Source organism: Toxorhynchites rutilus, chromosome 2, assembly GCF_029784135.1.
Source record: "Toxorhynchites rutilus septentrionalis strain SRP chromosome 2, ASM2978413v1, whole genome shotgun sequence".
Lineage (NCBI taxonomy): Eukaryota > Metazoa > Arthropoda > Insecta > Diptera > Culicidae > Toxorhynchites > Toxorhynchites rutilus.
In genome coordinates, this window is record NC_073745.1 from 38,536,275 (window position 1) to 38,548,897 (window position 12,623).

At 40.0% G+C, this 12,623-nt stretch overlaps 1 protein-coding gene across 3 annotated transcripts in view; it reads left to right on the forward strand.

Moving 5' to 3' along the window:
- LOC129765365 (sterol regulatory element-binding protein cleavage-activating protein) overlaps nt 1-12,623 on the forward strand; it is a 36,658-nt gene that overhangs the window by 20,671 nt on the left and 3,364 nt on the right. For all 3 annotated transcript variants that reach the window (XM_055765603.1, XM_055765604.1, XM_055765605.1), the window contains exons 3-6: nt 3,283-3,642; nt 3,712-3,886; nt 3,946-6,453; nt 6,512-6,680. In XM_055765603.1, the coding sequence (XP_055621578.1) occupies nt 3,283-3,642; nt 3,712-3,886; nt 3,946-6,453; nt 6,512-6,680 (3,212 nt within the window). The remainder of the gene's footprint in view (nt 1-3,282; nt 3,643-3,711; nt 3,887-3,945; nt 6,454-6,511; nt 6,681-12,623) is intronic.

Consider the following 12,623-nt stretch of genomic DNA (forward strand, 5'->3'; position numbering starts at 1 on the left):
ATGACACTTCCCTGAGGTACTCCAAGACTATTCCTGGAAATTGAATCATTAAAAATAGTCCTTTGACTTCTGTCATTCAACTCATATAGGACTCAATTGCCTTGTTTTTGAATTATTCCGAGTTGCTTTAAACGATTTGCTTGTTGTGTTACTTCCAACGTTTCTGCAAGTTCTTCTTGTGTCTGGCATGGATCTTCATCGAGTAACTTCTCCAATTCCTCATCTTCGATTTTTTTGGTGCACCGGGGCGCTCCCCATCTTCGAGTTCAAAATTACCACATTTGAATCGGTGAAATCAAGCTCTGCATGTTGGTTCTGACAGAGCATGCTTGCCGTAACTTTCCACAAGAAGCCGATGTGTCTCAGCTGCTGTTTTCTTTTGTTTGCAGTAATGCAAAAGAATTCCCCGCAAAAACGGCTTTGTTGGAACGAAATTTTTCATTATTGGTGTGATGGGAAAAATGTTGTTTTGACTTTGAGGATCCAATACGCACTGATACTTGAAGCCTCAACCCTCATCTTTATAGTAAAGTTGTGTTCAGTGTTGTCCGATGTGTACGTTTGAAATGGCAAACCTATTGAATCAAACGATTGGAACTTATTTGTACACCCAATATTATTAACCGGCTGTTTGTGTCAGGAGGTTGCTGCTGGTGAATTTCATACAATTTTAAGGCATTTGGCATCAAAACAGTTTTTTTGAAAACCCCGATTTCATGTACTCCTTGAGTGATTTTTCGGTTTTCAAAAAACAGGAAGTGGGTTATATCTATGGTATAACCGCAAGGGTGACGTAGGACTATCGTTGATTTAGAGATCATTTGTTTGAAGTTGAATCTGAATTCATTCTGAATGAATGAATATTTGAAGAACTTCGAAAACGAGAGCGTTACGTTGGAGGCACAAGGTTTTATGCATCCAATATTGGATACTGAAATATCCTACTGATGAGGAAGAATAATCTTCAGAAGCTATCCTGTTAATTGCGATTGATTGAAAACCAAATGTATTTGGTCACAGTATTACATGGATAGAAAACATTAAAATAAACTCTTTCACATGAATGTATTTATAAATTCCCAGAGGAACTGGCAGATTATTTTCAGTAACGATTAGATACTTCCACATTTTCCTCGATACTAGAAGCCCACCAGTGGTTTATGCTAACTCGATAACCATCTGTTAATAGCACTTGATTGAAACATATTTGGTCACAGTGTTACATGGATAGAAAACATTCAAATAAACTCTTTCACATGAATGTATTTTTAAATTCCCAGAGGAACTGGCAGATTATTTTCCGGATCTTTCTCGATGCTGAATGGCATCCAAACGGAAAGAATTCCGCGCGTGTATGTGTGTGTGTGTGTGTGTGTAGCGGCTGCTTCGAGATCTTCCCGGGGAACCGTTTGTGGCATCACTCTCCTCCTGATGGATTCCCTTCTGGCCTAAGGTGCACAAACAGGCTCTTGGTGACACCGTTCATCAGCGCTTTCGTGATAAACGAAATTAGCTTCACCACAACAGCGACAACATGCTCCAATCGCTGTTCAATTAGAACTGAGTGGATTTCCGGGCGGCGCTCGCTTATATACCGATTGGTGATTTCAATAGCCTGTTTTGAAAGCAAATTTAAGACTATTGAAACAAGTTTTTTGATCAGAAAGTAACAAGTATAGAACGCGTAGACATTTTATCTTTCGAATGAAGTGTTTATCATACCATTTCGTTCAGTTGTTTAGGAGCTATTAACACTCAAAATCTCGGTCTCCGGCGTAACGCTTTCGTTTTCGAAACTTTGATTTTACACCCCGGTATAGAAATGAAAGACGTAGTCCTACGTCGAAACTGAAATCCTTGAAAGAATATCATTTCACTGGGATCTAATAGTATCGATTGTTATGGTTTATCCTCTTACCTCCAAGTGATGTAGTGTCCTGTGAAAAAAAGGCAATTGGCTTTTAGTGGGAGGTAGATATAAATGTTGAAAATGAGTGGTGATGATGATAAAGAAAATGCTATGATGAACTTCCGTTGTTACGATTGTCAATGTCATGAGGTGTCAAATTCATAGTATGATGTGATATGTCCTCAACTACAATCTAATATGTTTTACTGTTGAATGATTTTCTAAATCGTATTACATTTTTCGCAGTACTAGACTGATTTAAATTACATGTTTATGCGACTCACGAACGGAATCTGCCTGATATACTTATATGATGTTGTTTAGATTGATTTTACCGTTTCGATAAAAAAAATTCGATGTTTGTTACACCGAACTACGATTAATCTGTAGAGAAAAATAAAATAAAAACGCGTATTAATTCATTGTTTTTTTCCTATTATATAGCTTTATATTACAAGTTTCAATCGCCTCTAGGCCGATTTGAAGATCAACCAATGAATGATTCTGAGATTGAATCTACGAACATTCGCTTAGTGAGAAATCTTGAATTTTCGGAAGCATTCATAACAAAAATTCAATTTTGAGCGGGATGAAGCTCGCGGGGTCTGCTAATAAATAAAATAAAACAAATCATTGAAAAATCTCTAAATCTATTCGTCAGATTTGGTTTCATTTGTTCTCAAATATTAAGACGCGTCCACATCACGCCAATCGGCCTTGGCCGCCCGGTAAAGCCGACTAAATGTGGACGTACCGCCCGGGCTTGCCGACTTGCCGAAAACCGACTCGAATCAAACCGAACCCAACCCGAAACAAGTGGGTCCGGTTCGAGAAAGTCGAACCAAAGCAAAACGAGGTAAATTAGCGTTGACGACATTGTGCTTCGTGTGTTCGTGACGGCTTCGTGCATCCGATGGGGCTTCGGCTTCGTACACCCGATGAGGCGTCCACATTACATAACGAACCGAATATGCCGCCTGGTACAGGCCGATCGGCATCATTCGGCATAATGTGGACGCGCCTTTAGAATCTACCTGGCTGGAAGAAAAGCTAGCAAAATGAATTGATACTTGAACATCATTGTTTCCATCAGGAGCTAAATGATGTCTTAATCGTAGAATATCGCACAAAATCACTCACGTTTCGATTAGGTGTGATAAGTGATAATGTGACTGAATGACAAATTGTCTGTCTTGTCTGTCTGCTAACGTTTTTGCGTTACATCACCAAGCAGCCGGTTTTACGCATACGTTTTATCACTCTGAATCATTTCTGCAATCTTATCTATAGCTGCGAAAGCTAATTGTCTTATGTATTATAACTTTCATACCAACTAACCCAAGAACAATATATGTTTTTATCTTTAATTTCAGTTATCCCCTACTGAACATCCCCCTGCCAGGCACGTTCCCCACCAAAGTTATTTTCCCTTACACGGAACAAAGCACACAAAATCTACCGCTCGTGAGCCCTAGCACAAACATCAGTACCTCGGATATTTTCAACCCGTTCAACTTCAACGGGAACAACTTCTTCAGCCTGTACAACATCAGTCTCGAGGCACCGTTCCCCTGGGCGCGGATAGATCCCCTTCTGTACGTTCAGCAAATCATTATGCGTTCAAGCGTGATTCCGTGGGAAGAAAACATGCTGCTAACAGACGCATTCCGGGGGCCGTTGTATGAAGTGTTCAAACTGATAGAGATTATTAGGAATCATGAGGACGAGGTGAGGTGAGTTGTACCCTCAGCGTTAAATTGCGAACATTCTTTCTTTAATCTATTCCTCTCATATTGTTTCAGCAAAACGACATTAAGCCAGCTTTGTCTGCACGTGGAGAATGTGAAGCGCACCTCGCAGCAGATGCTTTTCCCGGAGTACAACTGTTTGCTTCTTTCTCCGGCAAATCTTTGGCAGCAAAACATTCAAAATTTCAACAAGGATAGCAGCTTACTCAACACGGTGTTTGTGAATCATGTGAGCGACTTGAACAACAAACATGCGAAGCTTGTTTTTCTAATTTTCTTTACTTTTAGAATCTCCACAAGTCGAAAGTATCCACCTCGGAAATGTTGTTCGGAATCTCGCTGAGAGACACCGGTATCAAGCGCTACCCGATGCGTGTCCGATCGCGTATCATTCAGTACGCCGTGACGCTTATACTGCGCGAGAATAATCCGGCTTATATTAGCTCGTTGAAAGAGCGACTGGTGAAGTCATATCCCCTGCACCAATCCTCGGCTCCACGAGACGGACAACGCCAAGAGTCCCAAGTCAAAGATCAATCGTCAATCATGTACATTTTCTATCCGGGAGAGTTCAACTGGAAGGAATTTTTGCCCCAGTGTATCGCCATCACGATGCTGTTTCTGTATGTTTACTTCTCTGTGCGAAAGATCGACGAGATCCGTTCGCGACTGGTGCTGGCATCCAGCGCAGTGCTAACTGTGCTGGGAAGCTTACTGATGTCACTAGGGATGTGCTTCTTTTTCGGACTCACGATAAGCTTGCAGTCGAAGGGTGTATATCCATATCTGGTGATATTGGTGGGTCTGGAGAATGTCCTAGTCATCACAAAAAGTGTACTGACCACGGATAATAATCTGGACGTGAAGATACGAGTTGCCCAGGGTTTGTCTCGTGAGGGTTGGTCCATTACAAAGAATCTGCTAGCGGAAATCACTATCCTAACTGTTGGACTCTGCACGTTTGTCCCGGTTATTCAGGAGTTCTGTATCTTCGCAATCGTTGGGCTGGTTTCCGACTTTTTCCTGCAAATGATGTTCTTCTCTACCGTGCTGGCGTTGGATATCAAACGTGTGGAATACAGTGCCGAGGTGAGACAACTGCCGAAGATGCTCTACTACAATAGCGATGTGCGCCGGAATGTGATGGAAGGTTGTCGGAATGGGGGCATTAGTCGATCTATGTCTCATCCGAAGCTCTCCGGCATGGATCAAACGGGGAATCCCTTGAAAAAGAACAGTTTGAGCAGCTCCGGCAACAGCAAAGACAAGAAGATTCCCAAGCGTTTGAGAATTGTAAATTTTTGGGCCAGTACCAGATTCTTTCAGCGTGGCTTTATGATCTGGATGGTTTTGTGGATTTCCAACATTATTTACAACTCGGGACTTATCGAGTTTATGATCGATAAAAATATGTCCGCACAGCGAGCGGCCAGCGAGGCTACTAAATTGCACATTCCAATCAACGATATGCAAGATCTCAAAGCGGCGGAGGCTGGCCATCTGAATTACAACCATTTTGCCGAGGGCGAGCTGAGCGGCAACAATGAACGCATTCTGAATATCACGGAGCAGTTGAACAGGCTCAAACATCCAGATTACGAAACCGTATATCAACTTTCCAACTTTCATTGGTCTTCTATCTTGAAGCAGTATAATGTTTCCCTCTCTGGGCGTTATGTTACCGTGCTGCCGTCTATAAAACTATCCCATGCGGTGAGCCCTCAGGCGGCTTTGACACTTCGGAATCCGGAAGAAAAAGCGCCACACCACTTCCAGTGGAAGGCTCTGGCAGCTGCGCTGGATCCACTTGATCTGAGTGATGCTGACACAGGTGATGCACCCAACATAAACAAAGGAGATGCTCCTTTCTATCCGAAGACACCGATGGAAATACTTCTGAGTTGCATGCTGATCGCCGTGAGCATATTTGGTGTAACCTACACGTTTGTGGTGCTCTATCGGTGTATGTGTACGCGAAACTATGCCGAGTGGCGTGCCAGTTGGCATGAGAGCGAGACAGAGGAACCCAAGCAGGAGCAACGAATCCTGGAGGGGGTTCCCATTCAAGTGAATGGTCACGCCCATCGGATTGAGTGTTTGGTAACGGACGGTAATATGATTGCCAGCTCTTGCTTGCAGGGCGAGGTGAAGATTTGGGACATCACAAATGGCGAACTGATGGCGGAAATTTATCGAACAAATTACTTCGAAATGCAGCGAAAGGAAAGTGAAGGATCTCCGAATGGATCTGTCATAATGAAGAGCGATTCAAGTAGTGCAAATGTTACCGGCGTGCAAGAAGTATTCCAAGAGCACATACCGACGAGTTTTGTCTCCAAACTGAAGAAGAAACTCCAGTTCAATTTCACCGGGCATAATCACCAGCGGGAGCAGAGCGAGAGTAACGCAGCACTGTTCGACTTTGCGGCCCAGTATGAGAAACACTACACTAGCGACAAATCGAAACGACACAGCGATGGGGCGGATCTACGGAACCGCTTTCTTCCCAATGGTTCTATCCAGTGCGGAGGAGTGGCGATAGAAGGTCACAATAAATTGCCGGTATCGTACGAGAACCAACACACCCAAATGAATGGATCACACAGTGGCGAAGATGATCTCCGGAGCCATCAGCATTCTCCTGGCGATTGTTCTCAGCCGCCCGGAGGGACAGCTCGGAAAAAACACTATCAGGCGTCGCCGATCTGGTGTTTAGATTTTCTAGATAATCTCATTGTGATTGGGTGTGCGGACGGGCGGTTGGAATTTTGGGAAGGTACGACCGGGAATTTTAAGGTGAGAAGATAAACTCTGTTTTGTTGGGTTATTCTTGAAGGCGAACATTTATTTTCAGGGCATCTTCGAGGCTGAAAGTACTCATAATAATGGGGTAACTAACATAAGACTAACAGGCGATAAGGTGATCGTGGCTCGACTCAGCGGATGTGTGGATTTCTTGCGGCTCGAAACATACACGCAGGGCCGGCAGATAGACTGGGGTTTCACGTCCGCGTATCGGCGAAGTAAGTAGTACTTGTGTTTGTTATTGGGCCCTATTCCAGAAAACGAGACGAGCAATTCGTCTCGTCTCGTCTCGGCTTCAGTCACTGTCGAGACGAGCAAAATATCCCATTCCAGTACACGAGTTTCATTGAAATGTTTTATTTGGTAGACTGGAGAGCTCTTGTTAGAGGAGATGGAGCGGCTAAATATCGATTTGGTACCCAAATCGGCGAACCCGCTTAACGTCCCCCAGATGAGTCTCAAAAAGAATTTCTGGGCAAACTTGAAGCGTAAGATCTACTCCAACAATTTTGTCGCGAAAACTGAGAAGGAATTAATAAAAAAAAGAAGAAAGAACTCAAAAACATGCTTACACGCATGTTTTCGTCCGCCATGGCGAATGTTCCGGTTAACTGCCGGAAGGTCGCTCGCAAGGGCGTAAAAATTTTTTAGCAAGTAAGCTAATTACCTTACATGGGAAATTTGACGAATTTCATGCCAACTCGACTGGCCGTTGGCAGCACCATTTCAGATAGCAGTGAAACGTTGTGGGTGTAAAAACATGGATCATTTAAGCAACTTTGCATACTTGAAATATTCGAAAAATAATTAGACTACTTTTCGGAAAAAAATTTTTTTTTCTTAATTTGTTACAAAAATTTATAACATAAAAACTATGATACCTACAAAATTCATGCTAAAAGATGAAATGTAGGAAATTGTTCAAATTTTCACAAAAAATACCAAAATTTCTTTGGAAAAAAATTTCGCTGACAAAGAAGTTATTTTAAAAATTATTTTTTCTCAAAAACGTATTTTTTTAAATTCCCAAAAATATATATATATGAATAGCCCTTAAAATTTCCAACAAGTCGTCCATACATCGGAAGATGGGCACTTTTAGAGGGAAAAAGTTTTTCGAGCAACTTTTTCATGTTTTCTTTGAAAAAAATACAACTAATCCTAATTTTGTTTAAAGTCAAGATAGCGATATAATGTATTCGTCGTCAACATTCTATCTGTTTTAGTTTGACATGTTCTTGACGTGTTTCTTGGCGTTTGTCATGTTTGTCAACAACTTTTTCATGTTTTTCTTTGAAAAATGCTATTATTGTTCTATGCGTTACATTTTCATGTATAAATTTTCGCAATTTGCATGATCTGCTAACTTTTCTCTATTTAGAAACATGTCAAACGCAAGAATTTAAACACAAAAGTGTTACGAGCAAAACATATTTTTTTCAGGAGACTTCATATAAAAATGACTTATATTCCAAAAACTATAAAAGATAGAAAGTTGATGTCTTCGACAAAAATTTATATTTTAACAATATCTACAACTTTGTCGAACACATTATATCGCTATCTTGACTTTAAACAAAATTAGGATAAATTGTATTTTGTTGTTGTATTTTTTTCAAAGAAAATATGAAATAGTTGTTGTTCGTAAAACTTTTTCCCTGTAAAAGTGTCCATCTTCCGATGTATGGTATATATATATATATATATATATATATTTTATTTTTTTTGTTTTGGGAATTTAAAAAAATAAGTTTTTGAGAAAAAATAATTTCAAAAATAACTTTTTTATCAGCGAAATTTTTTTAGTGAAAATTTAAACAATTTCCTACTTTTCATCCTTTGACATGAATTTTTTAGGTATCATAGTTTTTATGTTATAAATTTTTGTAAATAATTAAGAAAAAAAATTTGGCTTTTTCCCAAAAGTACTCTAATTATTTTTCGAATATTTCAAGTATGCTTTCAGAGAGAGGCCCGGACAGCCGTCGCATGTTGACGTGTTTTCGGTTCGTTTGTATTACATGTTGTTTGGAAAGATGTTCACGATGGATTCCGTCTGCATATCGGCGTTCTTGTGAAAATGGTTCAATGTGTAGAAGTAGTACCACAGTTGTGTGATATTTTTTTTTACAAAAGTGAAATCCAGAAGAGCATTGTGAAAACCGGATCAAATCAGTTTTAACGCCATTTTTCCAGTCAGCGCATATCCGTTGTTAGTGTGTTGGTGGGGGTTTTTCATTCAGTTTCATTCGGTGCGGATCGGTTCAATTCGTTTGATTCCGCGATTATTGCTGGTTTGTGCATGCACTGCTTGTTGTGTGTATTGTGGGCAGTGTGCGGTTAAGATAGTTTACAACAGTGATCTTATCACCAAGGCAGGGCACCCTTCGTCACAAAGGATAATTGGGCTATTTGTAATTGTCTTCGACGCCATCAAAGTGTTTCTGGGCCGATGTCAAACAGTAATTATGCCCGACGAGAAGTCTGAATGCCTTCTCGCTCCGGAGAGTGTGTTATCGGTGAGAGATGTAATGTGGAGCAGAGCAGATTTGGAATTCGGAGCGGAGAGCCGATGAGTAACTGTCGATGATAGAGATGTGCTCAGTGAATCAGTTCTTTTGAACCGTTCTTTCGCTCTTTCGTTCAGCGGTATTGAACAACATAGAATGTTAGCTGGAACCCAACATCAATAGACAGCTATTAATTGATATCGTTGGATTGGATAGTGTACGTATGGGATTTATATTTCTAAAATTTAGTGGGGAAAGATAAGCTGCTTCTTCTTTAAAAGTCGCAAACTGTATGTGAAAATATGTCGAAAGTTTATGAAATAATTTGATGTGCACAAAATATGTGCAATTTTTCATATTCTCTTTTTGGACAACACACAGGTTCCATGTAAGATCATATTTCATAATATTCATTCAGGGGAAAAAATCAGCAGCGATTTTCACTAACAATCAATCATACAAACAATCACGCGAACACGTATACGCAATAGGCCAAACAATGAATTGAAGCAACGAAAAAACTTTGCCCTCACTATGAGATTTTATGTTTACCTAATTCATGAATCGCCCCAGCTTTCATGAATTAGGTTTTTTTTTCTGATAATCAGGAAATATATGAATGTTACGCGGAATTGAAAGAATACATGCAATTGAAAATAAACTTTTAAAACTACGAAAATCAAATTTAATTTTTAACACAAAATTGAGTATACATTAACAAAATAAACCCTGCGTTAGATGCATTTTGCTCATCATGACAATATCGTTTTATTTTCCTTACAAACGTTCTCGTTATATTTGTCCATTCCGTCCAACGCAAATCTGTTCAGCTGCACTAGTTCGTTCGCAAACAGTTCGCCCGCAAACACTTCGTTCTCAAACAGTTCTCGCGTAACTTTTGAAAATGTCCTAAGTAACAAATGTAAACAAATCGAGTTAATGGATGCACACCATTAGCTCTCAATCATTGAACGCATTGCGAAAACAACCGTTCAAGTATCTATCCTTTTCACCTTTTTATCACCGATACAAAATATGTCCAATGAACAGATTCTAATTTTAAGCACTCAACTGTTACTTCGGACGCCACTCTCCTCTGACGCTCGATACGTCCGAAGTAACAAAGCAATCAAAACAAAACGAAGTCGCACTTTGGACATTTTGAGTTTGTGTTATTTTCGGGTGTAGATATCGTTTTTAATGCAGTTCTACGAGTGATAACAATAAAGATCTGCTTTTAGCACGAAGTGTTTGGATCGTTGTTCAGTGCAACGTAATTCGTTCAATATACAAAGCCGTCAGTCAAAACGTCCAATGTAACATGTTTCGCTCGGAGGCTTCAATTTCAAACTAAAATCACATTACAACAGTCACGATTGGGTTTTCAAAGTTATTATTGGCTGCTAGTGGTAAAAGTAGTGATAAAGATCGATTCCTTTTGAAACAATTCGCGGAACAATGTTCCGGTCTTTAACTTCGTTTTTCTCGATTTGATGTGAATGTTACATAGGACCTTTTAAAAAGTTACGCGAGAGTTCGTTCACAAACAGTTCACTCTCAATAGCTCTCAATCAGTTCGTTCACAAGCAGTTCACTCTCAAATAGTTCACTCTCCATCAGTTCACTCTCAAAAGGTTCACTCGCAAACCGTTCTTTCGGAATCAGTTCGTTCACAAACCGTTCGCTCGCAATCAGTTCGTGGGGAGAACTACCGTTCTTTGAAAAAGAACGACCGTTCGTTCACTCTTTTCGGCGAACTAGTTCGTTTGTACCGTTCGTGAACGGTTTGCCCATCTCTAGTCGATGAGTGTTTGTGTAACTCTTCGCACACACATAGTTTCTTTCAAGCGCTATTGAATGCTGGTTAAAGAGCGTTATGTTTTGTTTCTTGGAAATGTGGAATGGTGGTGGCGGTAAGACCGGCATAATAGTTACTTGTTGAGCCCTAGTATGTGTCAATCGCAAAAGGTATCTGCTAGAGATGGGCAAATCAGCTCATCATGGTGAGCGGCTCAGAGCCGTTCAGCTCATACAAGTGAGCTGCTCATTTGGAACAGCTCTTCAGCTCAGTTGAATTTTGCAGTTGTCCACACAATTGCATATGAAACGTAATCACCATGGGACATTGCATAGTGTGCATTTTTTAATAGACGGAAAGCAAAAAATAAACGAATTTAATTCGTAATTATACAAAAACTAAAACTGATATGAATTCTAATAATATAATATACCACAAATACTGTATGCTGAAATCCAACATAGAAGATGCTTAGGATATGCTGAACTTAAACAACAGAAAAACCAACAGTAGCCAAATAGAATGCCTCCAGGAATATTGGCCGAGACAACGTTTTTTGAAAAAAAACCATCGAGATTTTTTTTTTGCATCCGAGGATATAAAAATAAATCCACTAATAGGTGCAACAAAGCACTCGCCGTACTTCCTTGAGAGAATACGAGAAATTTTGAGTGCTTTAACCAGACGCTGTTATGTCATTACCTTTGTCTGGGTCCCTTCACATTGCTCAATTCCGGGTAATGAGAGGGCTGACTCATTAGCAAAGGTAGGTGCAATTGAAGGCGAAATTTATCAGCGTCAAATCGCCTTCAATGAATTTTATTCTTTAGTTCGTAAAAATACCATCGTTAACTGGCAACGCAAATGGAACGAAGATGAATTGGGCCGGTGGCTCCACTCAATTATCCCTAAGGTTAGCCTCAAACCATGGTTCAAAAGTCTGGACTTGAGTCGGGACTTAATTCGCACCTTCTCCCGACTCATGTCCAATCACTGTTCGTTAAACGCGCTACTCTTTCGTTTTGATCTTGCCGACAGCAATATCTGTGCCTGCGGCCAAGGTTACCACGACGTCGAAAACGTTGTTTGGTCGTGCGAGGAGTATCTTGTTGCCAGATCGAATTTAGAAAACTCTCTTCGGGCTAGAGGAAGGCAGCCCAATGTGCCGGTGAGAGATGTGTTGGCTGGTTTAGACCTTGATTACATGTCCCAAATATATTTCTTCCTAAAAGTTATCGATCTTCGTGTCTGATTGTCCTTATATCCTTATATTCTCCTTTTCCTTTTCCTTCGCGAGAAATCAAATCCCTTCTTATTAACAATAGAATAAGGTGAAATGTAAAAACATATTAGATATAAGATAGGCTTAAGAATTGAGTGTAATGAATGTGAGAGTGAACATTGTCAACATATCCTACTATCCTTTCCTTTTCCTGAAGAAAATATGTCACCCTTCTAAACTCGAGTAGACCGCGAGTAATCGGTTTTCTACACCATTAACATTAGAATTAAGGAAAAATGTTTATATATACTTGTAACAATACAGTCAGGAGTTTGGCTCCTTTAAACTTATGTAACTGAGCCTGTAAAAATAAACGATTTAATAAAAAAAAATAATAGGTGCAACGAGAAATAATTATTCGCGATCACAAAGGTAACAAAAGGACCAGTATCAATCATCAACATTTATTAAGAGACGAATGAACTCTCAGAGTTTAAAGCCTCTTTAATTCAATACCGTTACCGTTACCGATCAACATTTATGCCGGGTGGTTTTCTGTATTGTTTTGATTCAGCACGCGGAAATAAATGTATGTGTTTCCACAGTAATGTTTAAATAACAATGTAATATA